The sequence below is a fragment of the Armigeres subalbatus genome, chromosome 3 (assembly GCF_024139115.2).
Source record: "Armigeres subalbatus isolate Guangzhou_Male chromosome 3, GZ_Asu_2, whole genome shotgun sequence".
Taxonomy (NCBI): domain Eukaryota; kingdom Metazoa; phylum Arthropoda; class Insecta; order Diptera; family Culicidae; genus Armigeres; species Armigeres subalbatus.
The window spans coordinates 311394074-311420821 of NC_085141.1; the positions used below are offsets into that span (position 1 = coordinate 311394074).

The 26748-nt window shown below is 43.3% G+C and overlaps 1 protein-coding gene across 2 annotated transcripts in view; it reads right to left on the bottom strand.

Annotated features, from left to right (window-relative positions):
• The window catches only part of LOC134225271 (cationic amino acid transporter 2), a 115838-nt gene that overhangs the window by 32509 nt on the left and 56581 nt on the right, over nt 1-26748 (bottom strand). For both annotated transcript variants that reach the window (XM_062705212.1, XM_062705213.1), the window contains exons 2-4: nt 3344-3641; nt 2988-3272; nt 2200-2926 (exon numbers count right to left, since the gene is read on the bottom strand). In XM_062705212.1, coding sequence (XP_062561196.1) covers nt 2200-2926; nt 2988-3272; nt 3344-3587 — 1256 coding nt within the window. In that variant the 5' untranslated portion in view covers nt 3588-3641. The remainder of the gene's footprint in view (nt 1-2199; nt 2927-2987; nt 3273-3343; nt 3642-26748) is intronic.

The following is a 26748-nucleotide window of genomic DNA, read 5'->3' on the forward strand; positions in this document are numbered from 1 at the left end:
AATGAATCTCTAGATTCATCTACGAAGTAATTTCCGGGGTATTTTCTGTAGAAATTCCAGAAGAAAATTTCGAAAGAATTCTTAGAGAAATGTCCAAAGAAATTCTTGGAGAATGTTTTCGAGACGAACCAGCCACGGGCTGAAAATCTTGGTAATAAAGATAATAATAGTAATATGCCGTGCCCTTTTTGACGTACAGTTTCGAGATGGTGAAGTGGAGCAAGACTGACTTGGAGGCGTTAGGTTGAGCAGTACGAGTGGCGTTCACTAAGCATCGCATGCGCCATTGAGAGAGTCACCCTACCGCGTACAGTAGGAGGAAGAGACTTCACCGATATACAAACATTATGTGTTTCCCAGATCCAGCAGTTGCGGAGATACTTCGTGGAGAGCCAGAACCGCCACGAAATCTATCGCGCTGTATGTGAAGCTGTTCACGGATTCAGTGCCCTGCATCTGGCGCAGGTTGACTATCAGCTGAATTGCGACATCAAAACTGTCGAAGAGATAATCGCATCGTGGAAGCAGAAGGATTTGCATGGGACGAATCTTTATCAACTGGAACTGTAATATATCGACAAAGTGGCGTCGAATACGTGGCTGATGCGGAGTGAACTCTTCTCAGAAACAGAAGGATTCATGGCAGCCATCCAGGACCTGGTAATTGTGACGAAGAACTATCGGCACTATATATTGCACGATAACATGGAGGACCGCTGCAGGAAGTGCAATTCAGTAGGAGAGACGATCGAGCATATCGTGTCCGGGTGTTCAGCCTTAGCTGATTCAGCCTATCTCGGTCGCCATAACGAAGTAGCCAAGGTTGTGCACAAACAACTTGCTTTAACACTTCCTAAAAACTAGCTTGCTTAATCCCTCCTTTCCTTCACGGCATACAAAAAACAAGGCAGGCTCAGCACGCATGTAAACATTCTATCTTCGGACAAGCTAAACCGAGACGACGCTCTACGGTCATAGCATGCTTACTTTTGTACTCTAACATGTGGCGATAAAATTTGCGTCACTCTTTAAGTGTCATTTTTCTTACGAGCCTACCTTGTTGTCTGTATACCGTGCTTTCCTTGATGACCTTAAGGACGTAGCCGGCGTCGTTATTGACTTAGTTAAATGCAATGAATTTCCGAAATTTGTACATTGAGAATGATAGCTAAAATCCCAAGCTCAATTCAATTGGTTCCCTGTGCAATTTCGCAGGTTCTAGTCAATCACGGAGCCCTCCTTAGCCGTGCGACCATGCTGAGGGTGAGTTCGATTCCCGGTGCCGGTCTAGGCAATTTTCGGATTGGAAATTGTGTCGACTTCCCTGAGCATAAAAGTATCATCGTGTGCTAGCCTCATGATATACGAATGCAAAAATGGTAACCTGGCTTACAAACCTCGCAGTTAATAACTTTGGAAGTGCTGAATGAAAACTAAGCCGAGAGGCGGCTCTGTACCAGTGTGAGGATGTAATGCCAATAAGAAGAAGAAGAAGAAGAAGTCAATCACGGATTAGCAACTACGAATTGTACGGTCATCCTGCTCATGCTCATGTTGTACCTTTTACAACATGCGAGTTCTCGTGTAAAAGTTGAAGCAAGTCGTGGCGTGTCGAATGAAACTTTTTGCTTAAAAATTTGTGTTTTTGCCTTTCCCGAAAGGCTATCATTTCGCTCCGAAAACGATCTTTTTATATAAGTCTAAGAGACCCATAGTGTTATATACCAATCGACTCAGCTCAACGAGCTGAGCAAATATCTGTCTGTCCGTGTGTATGAGTGTGTATGTGTGTGCACAAAAGCTAAGAAAAACATTAGACGATTTTCTCGCAACAAGTTGCATTGGAAAGGTGGTAAAGCCTAGTTAATCACTATTGAATTTGATCATGATCGACCGTTGCGTTTGAAAATTATTAAGAAAATGGTACATCGAACTGTATTAGCCCTATATAAGGTTGGTGTCTTGGCTAAATGCAAGAAAGGCAGTATCACTACTTGGTGAATTGAGTTGGGGTTTTCAGATTATTGCTATTTTGGCCTTATATGATTCAGATTTTAGTTGGAATTCTCAGAACATACGTTCAGCGCATGGCTACAGACAAGAAATTTAACAATATGTGAGATAAGATAGTACCAAATAAATTCCAAAATGATCAAATTCACAGTCATAGATTTCTTATTTAATTATTTTCTAACTTACCTTAGAATGAGTATTGAGATCGCTACCACCGTGTACGCCATTAGCGTACCAATCGATAGCATATTGACTAGAGCTTTTAGATCAAACAAACCGGCCATTGCCCCGGTTAGTAAAGCGGCACAGAGGGTTCCAAACACAGGAGTCTGAAACCGATCATTGACCTCTCCGAAGGCCTTAAACACCAAACGATCCTGAGCCATCGCATAGATGATCCGGGGCTGAGGAAACATGGCACCGAACAAGCTGGCTACCAAACCGATGATTCCACCAATGGCCACGGTCCATTTGGCAAACGTCCACCCGATTTCGTTGAACACGAACGGAAGCGGTGCGTTGACGTCCTGCTTATAGTAGGGCCACATCAGCGTCAGAACCGTCGAGACTCCGAAATACGCGAGAAATATCGTACATAGTGACAGAAGGATGGCTCTGGGGATTGCCTTTCGTGGGTTCTTAACCTCCTCCCCGGTTGTGGCAATACAATCGAACCCTACAAACCCGAAGAAGCAGGTCGCAGCTCCCTTTAAAGTTCCCTCAAAGCCAAATGGAAAGAACCCTCCTTCACCTACGTTGTAGATCGTAGATACGTTGGCTGGGTTCACGTTCCAGTTGGACACATCGGCGTTAATCGCTCCCGCGATTATCACGAACAACACAATTCCGATGTTCAGCACCGTGAAGCAGTTGTTCACTATGGTCGATTTCTTGAGGCCGAAGGCCAGTGCGACTGTTATAAGGAAACGTAATTTGTTCAACTTATGAAATATTTCTAAACAACGTCAACTTACCTCCCAACAAAATCGCCACCGAGAACCCAAAGAAATCGAAGTAGCTGGACATGAAGTCCCACTCCATAGGAGCAATCTCCCGAAACCTAATCTTCATTGTGTCGTTGGCCAACGTGTCGATGTACAAACTCAACCCACGGGAAACACTTGCCGATCCGATGATGTACTCCAGCATCAGATTCCAACCGATGACGAACGCCATAAACTCGCCGATGCATACATAGCTATAGATGTATGCCGAACCGGACTTTGGTACACGGGCTCCGAATTCAGCGTAGCAAAGGCCTGTGATTAAAATGTAAATTGGATCATTATCTTCTATCATTTAGATTAGTTATCTCCGTTACGTGACTTACCAGCTAGAAAGGAGGCTGCAGCCGCTATCAGAAACGACAAAACCACGGACGGTCCGGCCTGGTCCTTGGAGACGTGTCCGGCCAGAACGTACACGCCCACACCCAGTGTGGCTCCGACGCCAAGTGCGGTCAGGTCATAGGTGTTCAATATCCGGCCCAGTTTGCCATTTTCTGCGGCACCGTCTCCGTCCAGCGGGAGGACTTTCTTTCGCGTCAGAATCGTCCAGCATGAGGGGCCTGACATATTAGGTGCCGGTTCGCGGTGACTAAGCCGACTGCCGGGGCTTTCGATAAGTAGCTGAAACAATCGGAGAACGAGAGATAGATGGAGGAGCGTTATTAAAACTGAGCTGTGATTACCCTGATAGGAGGGTGGGTGTTTATTATTGAAGTGTGAAATTGATACGTGCTACCATTATCGCAAATGCTGTCTGTGTATAGACGGTTTCCGTCGGGAGAGAGATGGTGTTATCAATGGAAGATCTCTATTTGCAGTGTGAATAACACAGTTTTCGTTGGATTGAGGTATTCTTGCTGATAAAAAGTATGTGCTTCGAGATATGACTCTTACGATATTGTTTTATTGCCAAGCTGTTTGAAAGATTTAAAGCTGGCAATGCGATGACTGCAAAGTTTGATAATTCACAAAGAAATAATCTCACATGATTTTTTTTATGATATTCAGATATTACGGAACTTACTTTTACTATTGCTATGCGTGCAGTTAAATTAATTATCTGCAGGATCTATTTAATGATTAGGTATAATATGATGCGTCGAGACACCAAACTCAATCGCTATTGAATTTTCACATATTTCAAGTTCCATAGGTTTCAAGAGGGTATCGTGTTCACCGAATGACTAGTTCCGTTCCGGGAAAAAATTGGGGTTTCTCATAAATCTTCTTCTTCTTCTTATTGGCATTACATCCCCACACTGAGACAGAGCCGCCTCGCAGCTTAGTGTTCATTAAGCACTTCCACAGTTATTAACTGCGAGATTTCTAAGCCAAGTTACCATTTTTGCATTCGTATATCATGAGGCTAACACGATGATACTTTTATGCCCAGGGAAGTCGAGACAACTTCCAATCCGAAAATTGCCTAGACCGGCACCGGGAATCGAACCCAATCACCCTCAGCATGGTCTTGCTTTGTAGTCGCGCGTCTTACCGCACGGCTAAGGAGAGCCCCGGGGTTTCTCATAAAGTTATGAACAATTTGAAATGTCGGATGACCAATAACTAGAATAAGCTTGAATCAGAGTTGTGGGTCCTAATTACGCCGAACGAGTTATCCGTTGGTTGATCGCTTGTGTACTGCCTTATTGAGCGTGCAATTCCGTTCGTTGCCCGACGGAATTCGGATTCCTACCGAACCGTTATACGGATGATATTTGCATATCTGCCATCAATGCACGCTGGATGTGGATTGCCCAATTTCTAATATTTCGCACCCTCACATTCCCCTTCTTCTCTCACTAAAAAAGAGAAAAAAACCATCGACTTGGGATTTTCATAACAACTATTTATATCACATTTTGTGTAATTTGACAGCCTAGTCTAAATTTACAATCCAATATCCAATATCCGTGCTCAAGTATTCATATTTCAATCTTACGTTTGATATGATTTTCCAATCTGATACTCAAATCCAATGTATGAACCCGAAATGCAAATCCAATGTTCCTATTTTATAAACAAAGTTTTAATCCCAAACCAACATTGCACTATGGTCCAGGATACAGATTTACGCGGAAAGATGCATTTTATGCCAAAACTATATTTTTTAGAAAAAAAAACTGTTGTTCTACAAAATTGTTCGAAATAGTAAGGCCATCATTATGGTGCTACCAAAAAATAGGGTGGCCCATCATATAAAAAAAATTGAAAATATTTTTTTATTTCTCGGAATACTGACATGTTGTGTTCTACAAAGTTGTAGCGCAGCTTATTCCAATAAATTTTGCTGAAAAACCTTTTTCTGTAGCTCTTAAGTTGGCTGATTTAGAGCAATTTTACCTAATTGGATTAGGGTGTACCTAAAAAAAACAGTATTTTCTCGGAAAATTCATCTTCGAGTGGCTTTTAGAGCTCAAAAAAATGCTACTTTTGGTTCAATATGCTCAATATCTTTTTCCGATCAAAAGTTATAATCGTTTTTCTGTCAAAATTACATTTTTTTTTTCCAAAAGTTGATATCTCCGGTTAGGGCAGACCAAAAACATATGTTTATACGGCATTTGAAAGAGCAATTCATTCTTTTTATTATGTAAAAAAATGGAGATATGTTATTTTTTTATCTCAAGTTTTACCAATTTTACTAAAATCATGTTTTTTCAAGTAAATTGATATAACTCGACAATGGAACAAGATACAGACGATTAGCATAACACGCATTTTGAAAAACCCAAAAGTCATTCATTCGTAAACAATGGAAAATAAAAAATCTATAGCTTTAACACTTTTTATAACTTTTATCATTATCACCCTATTGCAAGATTAACGAGAAAGGATGCATTTTCGTCCCTAAAACTAATTTAAAGAAAAAAATTTGTTCTACAAAGTTGTTCTGGATACTTGGGCCCTTATTATAGAGTTATCGAAAAATAGGGTGGGCCATTTTATAAAAATGTGATTTTTTTATTTTGCGGAATATTGACATAAAATGTTCTACAAAATTGTAGCGCAGCTTTTTCCAATCAACTTTGCTATATAAACTTTTTATGTAGCTCTTAAGCTCACTTGTTTAGAGCAATTTTACTTACCAGGGTTAGGGTGTCCCTCAAAAAACAATATTTATGATCTGCTCATTTCATTTTTTATTTTTCACGAATGTCATCTTCTGAAGACTTTTGGGGCTTTTCAAAACGCGTGTTTTGCTATAATAACATCGTCTGTATCTTCTTCCGTTGTCGAGTTATATCAATTTACTTGAAAAAACCCAGATTTATCCACCTAACGGTGATGGTGCCTTTCTCGTTCGTTCAAAAGGTTTGGAAAAATCTAAAATAACACCAATATGTGCTAAGAAAATTATTTTGAGCTTTTTAGTGGGATGTCTTCACTTGTCAAAAGACGAGTTTGTACGAGTTCCACCATTGGGATTGTACAAACTCGTCTTATGACAAGTGACCAATGTGTGGTTTGGTCTTATTTTTCATATTTGTTTATAGGCATAACAAAATTTCTCGCCAAACGCAACTTGTTGCAAACAAAACGAATGAGCATAAGTGCAAAAAATGGCATTTAATTTTGTAGTTTTAAAATTAGTATTTTCGCCATTTCGCCTGCAACTTCTGACCCAATTGTACGATCCAGCCAAGTATCCAGGGGCGTCTCGTGGACTTTTGGTACACCTGTTCTATCACCCTGCTAAAAAAATTGATACATGAGTGGTTTCGTATGAAAGTTGTGCGTTTAATCTAATATTACAATCGTTTCTTGTAGAACTCAACCTAATATTTGGTATATATATATATTTGGTATATATATATTTGGTAATATAGAGATATTACCAAATATGTTTTGGCCATAACTCCGAAGCCCATAGTCTGATTAAACCAATATTCGATAAGAAACAATGAGACAAGATTCTGCATCGGGCAAATCGGCTAAGAGTAAGTGCCTAAAAAATGAAAAAAAAAGTATTTTGGCCATTACTTCAAATCCCATAGTTCGAATCGACCAATTTTCAATACGAAACAATGGGACAGGATTCTGCGTCGAATGCAACTTGTTGCAGGCAAATCGGCTAAAAGTAAGTGCCTAAAAATGAGTGAGAATTTGTCTTGTCTACAAATGTATTTTGGCCATTACTTCGAATCCCATAGTTCGATTCGACCAATTTTCAATACGAAACAATGGGACAGGATTTCGCGTCGAACGAAACTTGTTGCAAGCAAATCGGTTAAGCATAAGTGCCTAAAAAACGAGTGAGAATTTTGTACGTGTTTCTCATGTGAAAAAGTGGATTTTGGCCATAACTTCGAAACCCATAGTCCGATCTGTCCAATTTTCAATACGAAACAATGGGACAAGATTCTGCGTTGAATTAAACTTGTTGCGAGTAAATCAGCTAAGAGTAAGTGTCTAAAAAGTGAGTTTTTTTTTTTGTTGTAAAAAAATATATTTTGGCCATAACTCCGAATCCCATAGTCCGATTCGGCCAATTTTCAATACGAAACAATGGGACAAGATTCTGCGTTGAATGAAACTTGTTGCGAGTAAATCAGCTAAAAGTAAGTGCCTAAAAAGTGAGTGAGAATTTTTCTTGTAAAAAAATATATTTTGGCCATAACTCCGAATCCCATAGTCCGATCTGTCCAATTTTCAATACGAAACAATGGGATAAGATTCTGCGTTGAATGAAACTTGTTGCGAGTAAATCAGCTAAGAGTAAGTGTCTAAAAAGTGAGTGAGATTTTTTGTTGTATAAAAATATATTTTGGCCATAACTCCGAAGCCCATAGTCCGATTCGGCCAATTTTTAATACGAAACAATGGGACAAGATTTCGCGTCGAATGCAACTTGTTGCGAGCAAATCGGTTAATGATAAGTGCCTGAAAAATGAGTGAGATTATTTTGCGCACACACATACACACACACATACACACACACATACACACACGGGCAGGGACTTTGTCCAAGGGCTTGACGACCCCTCCCCATGGCCACTGCGAGTTAGACCGGGACCATCGTCCCTAACCCCTAATCCCAAGGCGTCAAGCGACCCGTGCCGAGGGGATGCATGGCCAGGGGGGTGAAATAATAAGCTAGGCCTTTAACGGAGCCTGTGGGGTACCTGGGCACCCTCCACAGTAATTGTCCCTTACCGCGTTATGCTGGGCTCTGGCGTGGTGGACCTCTTTTCCCGAGCAACTCGTGGGACCAAAATGGAAAACCAAGTCAATTCTTCAATTAGTGGTAGTAGTATAGGCGACAACCCCTTCGCAAGAGGTGGGTTGTTCAGGTCTCCGCCTAGGAGGCCAGAGGCAATAGTCGGCAGCTCAGTGCGCAGCGCCAGCGTGGGTCACTCAACCTTCCTCTCGGCTATAAAAACGCCGGAAGGGGTTATTGACGGCCCATGGCTTGTGAAGGCGATGAACCGCAAACGCGATGGGCTTTCGGCCTTCGAGGTGGCGACGGAACAGCTGGACGCCATCATCGACTTTGCGTCATCGAAGCATAATATCAGCAAGGACCTCAAGAGGAGCTTGCAGAAACTTCGAAAGTCGATGCTGGACGCCAAGCTGGAGAGGGCGGTCAGGACGGCCAAGTGTAAACCCGTGAAATCGGTGGAGTCGAGGTCTACCCAAACTGAGGCCCAAGGATTCGCGGACTCGGGCAAGGTCGAGTCGACCGAAGGCGTACCAGCTAAGACGGTGGTGCCAAAGTCTACCCAGACTGAGGCTCAAGTATTTGCGGGTACGTCGGGGTGACTACTCCAACGGAGCAGACACAAAAACGGGGAGACAGTCTCCAGGGGATGAGCTCCCTGGGGGCCGCTCCAAAACGCGGAGGGTTACTACCCCGAACAAGGGTAGTGGGGCTGGAAGCTGAACCCCGGTCAGGTACCTCCAAAACCGGGGAGGAAGAACCTGGAAAGGTCCGTCCACTCAGGCAAGACGGTGGTAAGGTTACGGCAGGCTGAAAGTTCTCAGCCGCACCAGACCAGGGAAATAGAGGGAATGACGCCTCCTGGACCCTGGTCAAGAACAAGAGGAAACCGAAGACGTCAAGGGCCGAAAAGAAGGCCCAGGCGAATGAGGGTAGCAAGAAGTCTAGGGTAGGCGCCAATCGCTCCAGGGGCGATGCCCTAGTCATCACGGCGGACGAGGCTAAGTACTCGGATGTTTTGAAGGCGATGAGGAGTGACGTCAAGCTCGGTGAACTCGGCGCCGACGTACGTCGAATAAGACGTACCCGGATGGGCGAGATGATACTCGAGCTGAAGCGGGGCGTCTCGCAAAAGGGCGCCGCCTACAAGAAGTTGGCGGAGGAGGTTCTAGGCGAGACGGTCAAGGTGAGGGCACTCACGACGGAGGTGAATCTAAGGGTTAAAGACCTGGACGAGATCACTGAAGTCGAAGAGCTCGTCACGGCACTGCGGCGACAGTGTGAAGTGGAGACGCCCACCGCAGCCGTTCGGCTACGGAAAGGTCCGGCAGGGACGCAGGTAGCATTGGTTCGGCTATCTGCAGCGGACGCCTCCAAGTTAGTCAAGTTAGGGAGCGTCAAGGTGGGATGGTCGGTATGCCCTGTGCGCATATACGAGCAACCCGAAGTTTGCTTCAAGTGCCTGGAACCGGGGCACAAGCAATGGGACTGCAAAGGCCCTGACAGAAGCAATCTCTGCCGACGCTGCGGATTGGAGGGACATAAGGCACAATGCTGCACGAACCCTCCCAATTGTTTGATTTGTTCCAGCAAAGCTGTGAACAGCAAGCACCCCATGGGGGGCTCGATGTGCCCGGCGTTTAAGCGTGCTGCAAAATCAAAGAGCAGGTAAAGCAACTGGCTTGCTCGGCTTCGCCCGAGTGTTTGGTGTGCGCAGGTTTAGAGGAAACGGCGGAACACGTGTTGTTCGTGTGCTCACGTTTTCGCGCAATGCGTGACCACATGCTTGCCACATGTGGTCTGGACACTACCCCGGATAACCTAGTTCGGAGGATGTGTAAAGATGAAGTTGGCTGGAACGCCGTTTTATCGGCTATCGCCCAAATCGTCTCGGAGCTACACAAAAGGTGGCGGACTCAAGGATGGCTAGTTTAGGCGCAAATAAGAGGTGGTTCAAGGGAGTCGGCTTCATGGGTCATACCGGTGGTCATGCTCTATGGTCGAACTCGATCCTTTTATCGAACAAGTGGCCACGCGAAGAACAACATGGTATCGTCGCTTTCGCGGCGTCGGTCAACCGGGCGGGTTCCGAGCCCGAGGACGGAAAGGGGTCCTCGTCAAGGCTGGGGCAGGCGTAGTCCTCGCGTCGGCAAGTCCCTCTGTGTGCTGGCGAATAGGCCCTATCGCAGAAAGGTCAATTTGGGGTGCACGCGGCATCATCATTCTTAATACCAGTCGTGCAGAGGGAAGCAGGCGCGAAGTCGACCCTGCCCACCTTCCGAGGACATAGGGCGTGGTAAGGCCACCTGGAAAGCCGGCAATGCGCTGGCACGATACCATGGTGTTCTTCTAAAAAAGCGAGTCACGATGTTCGATGCTGCAAGGACACGCAGCTAACCTCGAGGGTGCGTCATGCACTGGCCCCCCTTTGATGCATTACTTTCTGGTTGTACCGAAGGGACGAGGGGCTTGGCGGCAATGGAAACGGTTCAGCTGGTCGGGGATGCAGCCCTGCCTCCCTCATTGGAGGTGGCCCCTAACCCAGCACTTCCTGGTCAACCCAGGATGTCTGTTGAGCAGATTCCCCCTCCATTGTTTAGGAAGAAAAAAAAACACATACACACACACATACACACACACACATACACACACACATACACACACACATACACACACATACACACACACATACACACAGACATCACTTCAATTCGTCGAGCTGAGTCGATCGGTATATAACACTATGGGTCTCCGGGACTCCTATAAAAAGTTCGTTTTTGGAGCGAACATATAGCCTTTACGTATACTTTGTATACGAGAAAGGCAAAAAGGTTTAAAAAATAAGAATAAATTATTTCTTTTCCCGGTTGCATTTCATTGGAAGTATTGTTTATAAGGAACGTTTGTAACATTTCTTTCTGAATGACCTCTATTTTATACATCTTCACGAGCTTCAAACGTTTCTAAAACCCATCGCAAGCGGCACGCACGGTCTGCATGGGCAGACGGATTCCAGATTTTGAGAATAACTTCTTGAACTGGTCCAAGGTCTGTAAGTTCGAAGTCCGTGGTCCGCAAAATATGAACCCTCGGTTGAGGAAAATTCAAGTAAATTCTACCTGGCAGCCAAAATGTCAGCTCGATTAGGCAACTACAAGCAGTGATACAGCCCTCCAAAGTTGGTCATCTATATCAGCGGTTCTCAACCTGGGGTACATGTACCCCTGGGGGTACCTTCGCTGGCCTCAGGGGGTACCTCGGACAACGATGCTTAATGGCGGATGTATTACAATTCCAATCAAAACTGATGAAGTTTTCATATTTGTGTACTTTTTTATATTTTAAAACTATTTCTAGTACATAATATGCATGGCAATCATAAAATCAAAGCCTATTTAATCATGCCCTCCACAACCAGCCTAGGACATAACGTCTAAAGAACAAATTTTGAAAATGTTCAATGCAATCTACCTATTCGAAACCAAATGTTGAATAATATGTTCAGAAGATTCTTCTCCATTTCAGAGGCATGAAGACTTTTCCCGAAAACCGCAGTTGCTTTGTCGCAAGAGAATTCCAAGCATCCTTCTAGGCTTCGGAAACCTCCTTCCAAGCATCTCGGAAGCCTCCTTTCAAGAGGCTCGGAAAGTTCCCTTCAAAAGTTTCAGAAGGTTCTTTTAAGAGGCTCGTAAGGCTTATTTGAAAAGGCTCAGAAGGTTCCTCCCAACAGACTCGGAAGCCTTTTTAAAGAGGCTTGGAAGTCTCCTTTCAAGAGGCTCGAACAGTTTCTTCCAAGAGGCTCCGAAAGCTCCTTTAAAAACTCAAAGGTGCAGCCTAATCGGGTTGTACGCAAAGGTGACGTAGGATTACGTAGCTATTCGAAATTGATGGTATTTGCCATAATAATTTGTGTCGTTTTATTAACATTGAGCAAACTGCTCGGAGGCCAACTGAATCAAGAAGTCGACTAGTTGTTCCCAGTTGGATGGACTTTGAGTCTCTAACCGTGGAATTAACATGACTCATCGGCCGCTGAAGCCACTCGACTGGCTATCAGTCGGGGACATCACAATCCTTACTTTGCCACGTGCGCTTACATCCCGGGCGAAAACCAAACGTTGCAAATAAATATATTTGCGTTTGGTTTCACGCCACTTTTGATTCTGCTTATTACTCCTTTATTTCGGCCATTTTTGAGGATAATGTCCTCCAAAAGATCTTTATACAAAAGAAGGTTGATCCGACAATCCGATTTGAACTTTCTTCAAAGTGCAAAACTCAATCGTAACTAGCAAATTTGATAGCGCGGCGGAGGGAGATGATGCAATTAATTTGAACGGGTGGAATCACTAAAAGCAACCAAGCTACCACGCTAAACCCGATGCCGCCGAAACAATCCATTTTCGCAATTAACTCTTTCTTTCCATAAAATGCTGGTCCTGAGAAGAACCAATTTTCTTTTCCCAATGCGTCTTTCCAATAACTAACTGCATCCAAACGCTTGACAGCACCTTGCGTTGAAATTGTCCGACCGCCTTCGTGCTGCTGTGTCCGCTCCGCAGCATCGAATGTCGAATCGCTTTTTGTGAAATCCCGATCAAAATAGCTCGCGCGCGTAGTAGTAGTAAAATTCTTTTTTATTTAATCATTTTCTGTTCTACAATTATTTTTTACATGTACAGTGCTCGGCCGGCTTGGCCCTCCAATTTCAATTTGATTTTTTTTTGTTTATATTGTTATTTAAGTTTTAAGATATGATGTATCATGACGGCCTTTAGGAGGCGCTAGTGTGTTTTTTAAAATTTGATAACCTAACTACTATGTACACTAATATTACTATCTGTACACTACTATTTACAATAAAAATTTGATAACCTAGATTGGAACTAGCGCCCTAATTGGAGCCTGATCCAAATGCAAGCAACGGACCTTAAACTTTTCTTTACACTCACCAAAGCGTTCATGTAAGGTTTTTATTCCGGCCAGACGGTGGACCTCGGATGTTCTTGTCCTGGGAGGGGTGCTGAGGATCATCCTCAGGAATTTGTTTTGGACCTGTTGAAGTTTCAGGTGGTGGGTTTTAGCGCAGCTCTCCCAGACCGGCATGCCGTATTCGATCACAGGGAGGATGATTTGCTTGTAGACAGCAAGTTTATTTTTCAGGGACAATGACGACCGGCGGTTGATCAAAGAGAACAGTAGTTTCAACAAAATTGTCACCGTTTTGTCAACCTGTTTCCTGAAAATAAGTTTGTTTTCGAGGGTCAAGCCAAGGTAGTCGGCCTCATTGGCCCATTTCACAGTCGTGCCATTGAGGATGATTTTACAGTCGCTCGCGCGCGCCGAATAGCAGCTTTCTTGTACACCCGATTCTTTTTTTACACGGATTATTTTAACACGGATTTTTTTTACACGGCTTTTTTTACACGGATTCTCGAAATAACACGGATTTTTTTTGCACGGTTTCTCAAAATAACACGGATTATTTTTACACGGATTTATTTTTACACGGAACGCATCCCCCATATTAACAAAGAGCCAGTGACTTTTTTACACGGATATTTTTTGCACGGCTTTTTTACACGGTTTCTCGAAATAACACGGATTTTTTTTTGTACGGATTCTCCAAATAACACGGATTATTTTTACACGGTTTCTCGAAATAACACGGATTTTTTTCACACGGCACGCATCCCCCGTGTAAAAAAAGAATCGGGTGTATTTAATAAATTAAGCCCGTTAGCCCCGCCCCTTTGTGATCTGATATGGGTGTAAATATAATGTGCACTCATAACTATTAATGAAGGGGCGGGGCTAATGGAATTACTTCATTAGATATAAGAAAGCTGCTTGTCGGCGCGCGCGAGCAATTTCGATCGAGATTCCGCAGACAACGGACCGTTCGACGAATGACAAATTCTAAGAATCATATGAAATTTTCTCGATTCTGAATTTGGTTATGAGATGTAGTCTATCTTAGATGCGTATTGTTGCGAGGAATAACAGCAAAAATTTGACTCAAGACGAAGTTTCTTCATATTACAAAACATTATCTCTTGGCATCTGTCTGTCCGAGCGACGTTCACCGATGGGTGGTTGCTGTGTAAAGTTTCCACTGAGGTGGCGTCTTCATTAATTTTATACAAAAGCCACCATTTTATACAAAAGAAGATAAACCTTCTTTCTTTCCTTTCTTTCCTTCGACTATCCGAAATAAACAACAGCAACAGCAATAACAAGGCAACAACCAAGGTACCACGCCAAACCCGATGCCACCGAAACAGTTCATTTTCGCAATTTTCTCTTTCATTCCATAAAATTTTGGTCCTGAGAAGAACCAATTTTATTTTCCAAATGCTCCTTTCTAACTGACACCACGATTTGTAATAAATTTTCAGCATCGGCACTGTCGGTGTGAGATCGTCACCGAGCTATTTTTATGGTCAATCCTTTCTACATATGAAATGCTGGTTTGTTGAGGTTGAATGATCTGCAGCAACACATTGAGTACCATCACCAATGCGATGGATTTCCGTTGAAAATGTTACCAGCGCCTCCGTGATGCTGTGTCCGCTCCGCTGCGATCGCTTTGGTGCGTCCGATGTGCGTGAATATAGGAGTAGGCGATACCGATACGATATATCGGGAATCGATATTTTCGCTCCGATTAATCGATATTTTGTATCGATTTTTTCATGTTCGATATTTGACCGTATCGATTTTTTTTAGCTGATATCGGATTTCGATTTTTTTAAATCCGATACATTAAAAAATATAGCACATTAGGCACAATCTGTTAAAAACAGTGAAACTATGATGTGTGATTCGATGACCTGAAAAAGAAAATCTAAAGTTCCCTTTTTTTTGCTCGTGATTTTAAATTTTTGGACGTATCGATATATCGGAATATCGATGTTTCAACGCCGATATTTTTCGGCATCGATATTTCGACAATAAAAACATCGATTCGGCAGTATCGATATTTTCCCGAAAAACGCCCATTCCTAGCGTGTTCAAACTGAGGATTTGATCCAAACCCGCAAGTGATTGATGTTTTGATGTGCTAGTGATGCATGTACGTGATTGGTTAGTTTACCTATTGCTAAACATTTTATCAATTATCGATAATAAATAGTTGAAAAATAGTATTTTCATATGAATACAAAGAAGCGTTGACTCATCCTTGATCGAATGGTCAAAAAAAAATGAAAATCCATCGAGAAACGGCTGAGATATTAAAGTTTAAAGTCTATCATATTTTCGTGACGGTCCCCGATTTTCGCAATCGTAAAATGTACCCCAATATAGAAAAGACAGACGTAGTCCTACGTTAAAAGACCTCAGAAGAGGCTCTGAAGGCTCTTTCAAGAGGATTGGAAGGCTTCTCCCAAAAGGCTCAGATGGCTCTTTTCAAGAGGCTCGGAAGTCTCCTTTCAAGAGGCTCGAACAGTTTCTTCCAAGAGGCTCCGAAAGCTCCTTTAAAAAAACCTCAGAAGGCTTTTCCAAGAGGCTCGGAAGGCTCCTTTGAAGAAGATCGGAAGGCTTCTCCCAAAAGGCTCAGATGGCTCTTTCCAAGAGGCTTGGAAGTCTCCTTTCAAGAGGATGCTAAGCCTCCTTTCAAGAGGCTTGAATAATTTCTTTCAAAATGCTCGGATGGCTCTTTTCAGAAGGCTCAGAAGGCTCTTTCAAGAGGCTCGGAAGGCTTCTTTGAAGAGGCTTGGAAGGCTCCTCCCAAAAGGCTAGGAAGGCTCCTTCCTAGAGGCTTGGAAGTCTGCTTTCAAGAGGATCGTAAGCCTCCTTTCAAAAGGCTCGGAAGCTTTTCTTCAAGAGGCTCGAAATTCCTCTTTCAAAAGGCTTAGAATAGTTTCAAGATGCTCAGAGGCCTCCTTTTAAATGGCTCGAAAGCACCCTTTCAAGAGGCTTGGAAACCTCAATTCAAGAGGTTTGAAACCTTTTTTGAAGAGCCTTAGAAGCCCATTTGAAAAGGGGCGGAGTCCTACTTTTAAGAGCCTCAGAGGAGTCCATTCAAAATGCTCAGATGGCTCTTTTAAGAGGCTCGGGAGGCTCCTTTCAAGAGTCTCGAAAGCCTCCTTTCAAGATGCTCGGAAGCCTCCTTTCAAAAGACTCGATAGTTGCCCTTCAAGAGGCTCAGAGTTCTACGTTCAAGAGGCTCAGAAGTCTTTTTTAAGGGGCTCGAAAACCGTTTTTCAATAGGCTCGAAAGCCTATTTTCTAGAAGCGTGGAAGCCTACTTTTTGGAGAGGTTTGGAAGCTTCCAATATTGCCGTGACGTATGCGCTAAATTACAACATACATGTTTTTAATTTTTCTGTTAAAGAGCTCCATGAATACTACTCATTAACACCATGATTCGAAATTGGCGTATACGTCACTTTTTCAGATTACTGCAGAATAGTCATAGGTCTTGTAGAAAGCTTGATTTATGAACTTAGTTAAATTAATTCCACATAATAATGAGAATTTCAGCCAACTTTTTGGCCATAGATCCCGTTAGTTTTCAGGTCCGATTTTCATATATCTTATCTACGGCTATTTTAATTTGCACAAAAAATAGGGGGTACCTCAATAATTGCAAAAGTTTGAAGGGGTACCTCTCAAGAAAAAGGTTGAGAACCGCTGATCTATATAATAAAAATGAAATGGTCTGTGTTCGTATCCGCATAACTCGAAAACGGCTGGATGGATTTTCTTCATTCCTTCAGCAGATATGTTAGTTATCGTTTCCGACAGGTTTCTATGATATTTCCTCATGCGAAAATCACAAGTAAGGTTGAATAAAACGTGAAAAGCTAAAATTATTTATTTATTTATTTATTTATTGACCAAAATTTCGTAACCTAAGACTGACAGTCTTTTTTATGTTACATTGATTATTACTAGTAGAACAAGCGCTTTTAATTTTTTGGTCTTGATGATATTTTTACTATTTTACTTATTAAATTTTAATTTAATAATTCCTATTATTTGAAATGCTGCATGCAAGGGGGAGGGAAGAATATCAGTGTGGAAGCTGATATATCTCCACTGGCAAAAGGAAGGTGGTTTGACTTGCTCATATGCCATCGCGTGCGGAAGGATTTGCTATCGACGAGTACTGTCTCCAAATTTCTAATATGACATCAGCATTTAGTCGAATAGCATTTTTATTGCACAGTTCAGTTTTCTCATTGCGTCCGTCTCGTCGCAACCAACTTGGCTGCCTCGGAGAGAACAAAGCAGAGAAAGGCACTGCTGCTGTACCGTCGACCAATAACAGCTGAATTGATGGATGCCCCCCAGAAATTTGGAGACAGTACTCGTCGATAGCAAATCCTTCCGCACGCGATGGCATATGAGCAAGTCAAACCACCTTCCTTTTGCCAGTGGAGATATATCAGCTTCCACACTGATATTCTTCCCTCCCCCTTCATACGGGAGCTTGGCAGAAGGAAGGTCGTGTGATATGTGCCATCACAAATATTGCCCTCCGCTCGCTTTCAAATCGACTTCTGTAAAAACATTCTTCATGCCTGCCGTATCCTAACGGAACTATCAATTCTATACTTTCGCCTCTAATTCTATCATGAACATGTACGTCCAAGTTTGGAAGATGATATTAGCATTTCCATATCATTGAACACCTTATAGTTTTGCCCGACACTGTGTCAGCTATGTATGAAGCTATGAATTTCATAAACCATAATGAAAAAAAAACAATTCGAGATATATAAATCGTGCTTCAACATCATAGTGATGTGAACTTGACAGGTTCCTGAATACACCATATAATGTATATCAATGGGCCACACGTAGTGTATTCTCAGAAAACCTTCGCGGGCCGCAGGAAAAGGCTTGGAGGGCCGCACTTTGGGGATCACTGCAGTAGCGCCTCCTAAAGGCCGTCATGATATATCATATCTTAAAACTTAAATAACAATATAAACAAAAAAATCAAATTGAAGTTGGAGGGCCAAGCCGGCCGAGCACTGTACATGTAAAAAATAATTGTAGAACAGAAAATGATTAAATAAAGAAGAATTTTACTACTACTACGCGCGCGAGCTATTTTGATCGGGATTCCACAAAAAGCGGTTCGACATTCGATGCAGCGGAGCGGACACAGCAGCACGAAGGCGGTCGGACAATTTCAACGCAAGGTGCTGTCAAGCGTTTGGATGCAGTTAGTTATTGGAAAGACGCATTGGGAAAATAAAATTCCCAAGCAACCAGAAGTTCAGATTTTACTTAAATTTACTCTTAACCGAACTAATTGGTTCACTATGGTTCACATCAAGTTCCAAGCATCCTTAACGGAACTCTAAAGTTCACTTAAAGTTCCGTTACATACAAAAAATTACTTAAAATGAGAGCTGATTAAGCCAAAATAGTCCTTCTTATCCGAACTTCTGGTTGCTTGGGTTGGTTCTTCTCAGGACCAGCATTTTATGGAAAAAAAAGAGTTAATTGCGAAAATGGATTGTTTCGGCGGCATCGGGTTTAGCGTGGTAGCTTGGTTGCTTTTAATGATTCCACCCGTTCAAATTAATTGCATCATCTCCCTCCGCCGCGCTATCAAATTTGCTAGTTACGATTGAGTTTTGCACTTTGAAGAAAGTTCAAATCGGATAGTCGGATCAACTTTCTTTTGTATAAAGATCTTTTGGAGGACATTATCCTCAAAAATGGCCGAAATAAAGGAGTAATAAGCAGAATCAAAAGTGGCGTGAAACCAAACGCAAATATATTTATTTGCAACGTTTGGTTTTCGCCCGGGATGTAAGCGCACGTGGCAAAGGAAGGATTGTGATGTCCCAGACTGATAGCCAGTCGAGTGGCTTCAGCGGCCGATGAGTCATGTTAATTCCACGGTTAGAGACTCAAAGTCCATCCAACTGGGAACAACTAGTCGACTTCTTGATTCAGTTGGCCTCCGAGCAGTTTGCTCAATGTTAATGAAACGACACAAATTATTATGGCAAATACCATCAATTTCGAATAGCTACGTAATCCTACGTCACATTTGCGTACAACCCGATTAGGCTGCACCTTTGAGTTTTTTAATCACTTATGTATCAGTTCAATTGCCGGACCCTGTACTATGTGTACCATCAAAAAATTATCTACAGGATCTGTGATGCGTCGAGATACCAAACTCAACCGCTAGGTAATTAATTTTTAAATATTTTAAGTTTCATAGGTTTCAGGAGTGCCGCAATATGTATCGTCGTCATCAAATGACTAGTTCCTCTCCGGGAAGAAAAAATGGGATTCTTCACTGATTTCTCATAATGTTATGAACAATTGAACTGTCGGATACTCAATAACTAGAATAAGCTTGAATCAGAAAAACAATCTGCCTACCGTGTTCCAGCTTTTGCAGCGTAAACAATCATGACCTAGCTGGTTAACTAATTCGATCACCCTCGTGACATAGTCGGCTTATGTACGACGTAAATAATCGACATTAAATTGTTTCAGATTGACCAATTACTACAGGAGGTTTGATAAGAACCCGTTGGAACATAAATCAACCGCATTGAACAGAGAAAGCCAATTAATTATGTTTGTCATTATTCGTTATCGGTGATGCATTCGTCGGGACGGCTGGATGAGGATTTTGAGGCCATTGCCTATGACTCACTCTGGAATAATACGCTCTATTTTCGCTGATAGCGACACTGCTGAACCATTTCTCACAATAATTGTACATAGTAGAATAGCGGCGTTTGCAATTTCCCCGCATTGCATCCGATGGAGTACAAGGCTGCAATCCGTCATCCCGGCCACCAACTCAGACAATCCGGCGTCCTTGCTCTGACTTACGCGAGTTGGAAAACCGCGCACGCGGCAAAAAGTTCGCCGGTCTTATCATTTCGAACAGCGATGGACGGTGTCCGTCGATCACTCAGCGCTGTTCGTCCGGACGGCGGCCGTCGCGCCGGGCGATCGTGAGTTGGAAGCGCGCGTTTATCAGCTGTTTTGAGCTCTCGCGGAGTTGCCTCTCTGCAAGCCAATCAGTGTTCAAGTGCAGTGAGTTTGTGCAAATGGACATGGTTCAGTCACTGTTTCAACTGTGGTCAATCACTTTATCGACGTGTTTGTAATTCACACACTCGACCCGGTGGAGCACATGATGCGGTAATAAACAAACACTGTCTGAAGCAAATAGCAACAGATTTGATTATTTTCTTTTACCGAACTACTTTCAACAAAGTATAGTTAGAATTATTTTAAGTATGATACTGTACTATGAGCGTAGGTGCCACTTCAGTTGATAAATTCCGAGACAACTGTAAGTGCATGATAAATGTAGAACATTGTACTAAAAAGCTCTGAATAATTTTCTGTCCAATGGAATGTTTTGGATCAGTTGGATGTGGAAGAACGATACGTTGTAGGTAATTCCCGTCCCTAAGGATTGTAATGATGTCAACCAAACCATTGCTCTTAAATACATATAATTTGTTTGTGAATGCGTAGCAATAATTGGTGATAATCAAAAGTTCTGCCGTCTAGGTCCTTGGTACGCCCGGATGGCGGAATGTGCCATTATCAACGGGCTTCACACTGCCGCAGTGTGTCATGTTTGTTTTGTCAATGCTTTGTTTGAAGTGGATTGATAGATTTGGGTCAACCGAAGCTGCAGTGCATGCGATTGAGTGCTGCGTAGCGTTGCGGAATTCAAAGAATTTTGTTTATTGAAAATTCACCGATCCTGAACGGGCAGCGGGGCATTTTATTAAGAGGTTCGTTGAACGAACAACATTTTCTTCTTCTTCTTCGCTGGCAATACATCCCCCACAAGGACACTACCGCCTCGCAGCTTAGTGTTCATTAAGCACTTCCACGCAGTTATTCACTCATATTCACATGTTTGCATTCGGACCGACTGAGCATGGTCTTGCTTCGTAGCTGCGCATCTTACCGCACGGCTAAGGAGGGTCCCAACAAACAGAGTAATCTGTGACTCATAGGAATACAAGAAACACAATGAAATTTGATGTTGATCTAGGCTTTTGCATTTTTGATGTCTAAAGCTCGGATGCAGGTTGTAAAACGAAAAATTTTAAATCTGGGACCATCACTGTGAAATTTTGCACATAGCACCTTTATCTTTCGATGGATTTTTGAGATTTTCTTATCGATTGAAATTATTAATTATCAACGTTAAACTATTGAAAATTTCATGTTTTTACCAATCCCGTTCATGCGTCCCCAACACGGACATCAGATTAATGTAGGTTACGAGTTGTTTGGCCCAGTACTGGTTTAGTTTAGAGTCCCTCGCTGGCACTCGGACGATGATCTGCCTCCCCTAACATGGAGAACAGACGCTGTTGTGAGCCGATCCTGACATGCAGAACAGACGCTCAGTAAGATTTGCACCTCCGGAGAGGAGCAAACCCCGCCCCCCCCTTCCCTGGCAGCATACGACCATAGTTCCCACCGGGGTTGGTTACCCGATCTTCCCCAAGGTGGCTCGTATCCCGACCAGCACCACGAGGAGGTAGGGATAGGAGTTGCTGGGTAAGGTGCTAAGGACCACGAGATGGGGTCTATTTTATGCCATTGCTTACTGCATACTTAAATTTGTTTATTATTTTGATTTTTGTTTGTTACATTATTTTTAACATTTCAAGTTTATTTGTTTATTTGTTTATTTGTTTATTGATAATACTTCAACTGATCATTATTGATCTCATTGAATAACTTAATCTAGTTGTCATCAAACATTTACATTTTCCTTTTCTAAACATTAACAATCAAACTTAAAAATGTGCATTACATAATAACATAAACAATACGATCTGTAGTACATATAATACGTAAAATAACATTGACCAATATTACACGCTCAAGTCTGTTCACATATCGGCTTCCACGTTTCATTCAATCTGCTGACAAATTCTCTACATTTTATATTTCGTGGCCAAGTCTGCGCATGCATAGCTGTTTGCTTCCATCGTGTATTCAAAACAATTTTGAAAGAAATGTAATCTAAATCCTCACATCTTTTCCAATTTGGCACTAGCTTAGCAACGTTCAAACATTCGGGTATCGGAGCGCTTAGAGAACTTGAGACTAAACTTACGATTTCTGATTCGGACACACAGCAATTAATGTTTGTTAAAACAAATGAAAATGACTCTTCATGATTTCGATTTGGAATATTGTTTGCATATAACAACGGTTTCGGCGAATTAACTGGTGTTGAATGAGAATGTGTTGGAGTAATAGAAGACATGATTGTGTCGTTTATCCTGCCAATCGCGTCGTTGATATTGGCAACCTGGACCTTCAGCTCATCCAGTTCAGTGACAATTGTTGACGATGAATCGATACGGGGTGACTCGGAAAAGGTTTTCCTTGCCATTCAAAATTCTTGCATTCACTTCATCACATATCCAAATTAAGGCTCCCCCAGACCTAAGCGATTTTATCGCCGCGACGGCGACAGCTAGTCGCCGCGATTCTATCGTTGGGTCGCTGCAAGCAATGTTTGATTTACGCTTCCATACCAACGGCGACAGAATCGCTGTCGCCAAGCGATAGAATCGCGTCGCGACTGTCGCGTCGCGTGTGTTTGGGGGAACCTTTATATTTTTGGATAGCGCACACAGTTGGTCCTCACTAACACCAACACATGAAGCGTGGAATCGCTTGGCACATCTTCCTTCACAGACCGTGTATAGCTCGTTCATTACGTCTATATTTGCGGTGCACTTTTTACATTGTTTATCCATTTTAGCAGTATGGCTTCTAATAGGTTGAACTTGATGGTAATGATCCGACAGTTTTGGCGTTTCCAGCTCGAAGCACGATAAAATATGATGCACATATAAACCACATCAACGAAACACAGACGACCGGAATATACTTTTGTAAAACCTGACAATTTCAGTTAATTTAATAACGTAAAAATACAACCCGAACAAGCGAGAACGTTAACGATCGATCAGCAGCGCGATGTCGATTGAGTAGTTAGTATGGATGGCCACTTGACGCTTCATCTTTGATTTTGTTCCAATAGCAATGGCACGGCAAATGCTGGGTACAGCGTACCATTGGTATTTCGCGTACCTGAAGGAATTAAATAGACCCCATCTTGCGGTCCTTAGCATCTTACCCAGCATCTCCTATCCCTACCTCCCCGTGGTGCTGGCCGGGATACGAGCAACCTTAGGGAAGATCGGGTAACCAACCCCGGTGGGAACTATGGTCGTATGCTGACAGGGAAGGGAAGGTTTGCTCCTCTCCGGAGGTGCAAATCTTACTGAGCGTCTGTTCTCCATGTCAGGATCGGCTCACAACAGCGTCTGTTCTCCATGTTAGGGGCGGCTGATCATCGTCCGAGTGCCAGCGAGGGACTCTAAGTGAAACTGTGCACTATGGTCCACCGGGAATAAGGAGGAATGGTCCTCCGGAAATTTAGGGGGTTTGGTGTCAGGCCCTGCAAGCCAGCCTTTAAAAAAACATAAGCAACGAACAATCAACAAGAGAGTACGGACCGGAACCATCGACGAAGACCACTGCGACGAAAAGGGACTAGCGATTGGAAACTCGGTTCATGGAACTGCAAATCTCTCAACTTCATCGGGAGCACACGCATACTCGCCGGTGTGCTCAAGGAGGTTTATTGGAAAGGATCAATGGTGCGAGCGTTTAGAGGTAATCATACCGTCTACCAGAGCTGCGGCAACACACACGAGCTGGGAACAGCGGTCATTTTTTTCCTGTTGGGTATTTTAATCACTGAGACCATTTGTTAGATCTATTGTGATATATGCCCCATTTCATATAGCTTTGTCAAGTTGACGCATCATTGCTATGTAGAGCAATTGCATCACCTTGACTACCAGCGTCTTCCCAATACGGTATTATGGTTCTGATGAATCGCACTACCAAATTGGGACTTGTTCTCCAAACTTCAGAGGGTTCTATCAGCGCCCTGTTGAAGAACTGTAATCTTTTTCTAACAATTGCCGGACAATGGCATAACAGATGTTCCGGGTCTTCCACATGTATACCGCAGAAGCGACATACATCATCTTGAAGTATTCCTAGCAGCTTCAAGTGATAACGGCTCGGGCAATGGCCTGTTACAAGACCTGTCTATGTGTTAAGATCTTTTTTTGAAAGATCTAAGATTTTGCGAGTGATAAATACGTTTGGTGTGATGAAACGTTTAGACTGCCTCGCAATCAAGGTGTTCTTCCAAATGTCCTCTATTTTTGAATGTTCCCAAGATTTCAGTTCCATTCTAAGAGAACACGCAGATACACCACAAAAAGGTTCTGGACCTATGAATTGTCGAGATGAACCAAGTCTTGCCAGCATATCAGCTTGTTCATTGCCTTCAATGCCACAATGATCAGGAACCCAATATAGGTTCACTTTGTTACGACTACCCAAGGTTTGGAGTGACTGAACACATTCCCAAACGAGTTTAGATGTGCATCTTGCTGATTTCAGAGCATTCAATGCTGCTTGACTATCAGACATTATGCAAATATTTGAATGCCTGTAATTTCGACGTATGCATAAATTAGAGCATTCAAGAATAGCCTGAACTTCAGCTTGGAAAACAGATGGCCACTTTCCCATGGGAATCGAAATATTCGTCCCTGGGCCAGTCACGCCTGCTCCAACTTGATTGTTCAGTTTTGAACCATCGGTGTAAAACACAATCGATCCTGAACGAAGATTTGGTCCACCATTTGTCCATGTGCTTCGCTCAAGATTAATTACATCAAAACATCGATAAAAGTTGTATCTTCTTCTCATCCAATCATCGTTGTTTGTGATCAGTGAGTTGATACTTATATTGTTTAAAATACTAAGATGTCCTGTTAGGTCACCTTCGAAGAGGTTTGAATCTCTTTTGATCTTCAAAGCACTCTTCTCTGCTTCTAATTGAATAAATTGATCCAATGGTAGCACGTGGAGCAAAGCGTCTAGTGCTGTGTTCGGCGTGCTTCTTATCGCACCAGTTATTGAAAGAGTAGCTAATCTAATCAGCGGTCATAGTGATGGGCGTCATGCAAAGGCGCGTGATCGGGTGGTGGCCGATCAACGAGAGAATGTGCAGATTGAGGATCAAAGGCCGGTTCTCCAACTTCAGCATAATCAACGTCCATAGCCCACACCCCGGAAGCACTGATGATGATAAGGAAGCATTCTGCGCACAGCTGGAACGTGAGTACGACAGTTGCCCAAGCCACGACGTCAAAATCATCATAGGAGATTTGAACGCTCAGGCTGGCCAAGAGGAGGAGTTTAGACCGACTATTAGAAGTTCAGCGCTCACCGGCTGACGAACGAAAACGGCCTACGACTAATTGATTTCGCCGCCTCCAAGAATATGGCCATTCGCAGCACCTACATCCAACACAGCCTCCCGTATCGGTACACCTGGAGATCACCACTGCAGACAGAATCACAAATCGACCACGTTCTGATTGATGGACGGCACTTCTCCGACATTATCGACGTCAGGACATATCGTGGCGCTAACATCGATTCTGACCACTATCTGGTGATGGTTAAACTGCGCCCAAAACTATCCATCATAAACTATGTTCGGTACCGAGGGCCGCCACGGTACGACCTAGAGCGACTTAAGCAACCTGATGTCGCCACTGCATACTCGTAGTATCGCGTGGCAGCATTGTCGAAAGAGGTTGAGTTCGATGGGGCCCCTCTTGAGGACGTCTGGAATACAATTAAAGCAGCCATTAACGACGCAACGGAGAACAACGTCGGGTATATGGGTCGAAGTCGACGGAACGATTGGTTCGACGAAGAGTGCAGGCGGTCGCGCTGCAGCAAGGTACCCGGCAGAACGTGGAACGTTATAGACGGAAGCGGAGACAGCAGACCCGCCTTTTCCAGGAGAAGAAACGCCGCCTGGAAGAAGCGGAGTGCGAGGAGATGGAACAGCTGTGCCGTTCTCAAGAAACACGCAAGTTCTATCAGAAGCTCAACGCATCCCGCAAAGGCTTCGTGCCGCGAGCCGAAATGTGCCGGGATAAGGATGGGAGCTTGACGGACGAACGTGTGGTGATCGAAAGGTGGAAGCAGCACTACGAGGAGCATTTGAATGAGAGTACAGGCAGTGAAGCTCTGAGCTCATCAAGATGGCCCCGGAAAAGCTGGCCACTTGCCTGTACAAACTGATAGTCAGAATCTAGGAAACCGAACAGCTACCGGAGGAGTGGAAGGAAGCGGTTATATGCCCATCTACAAAAAAGGCGACAAGCTGGAGTGTGAGAACTTTCAAGCGATCACCATCCTTAAAGCCGCCTACAAAGTGATATCCCAGATCATCTTCCGTCGTCTGTCACAATTAGTGAATGAGTTCGTGGGAAGTTATCAAGCCGGCTTCGTTGACGGCCGCTCGACAACGGACCAGATCTTTACTGTACGGCAAATCCTTCAAAAATGCCGTGAATACCAGGTCCCAACGCACCATCTGTTCATTAATTTCAAGGCGGCATACGACAGTATAGACCGCGTAGAGCTATAGAAAATTATGGACGAGAACAGCTTCCCTGGGAAGCTTACCAGA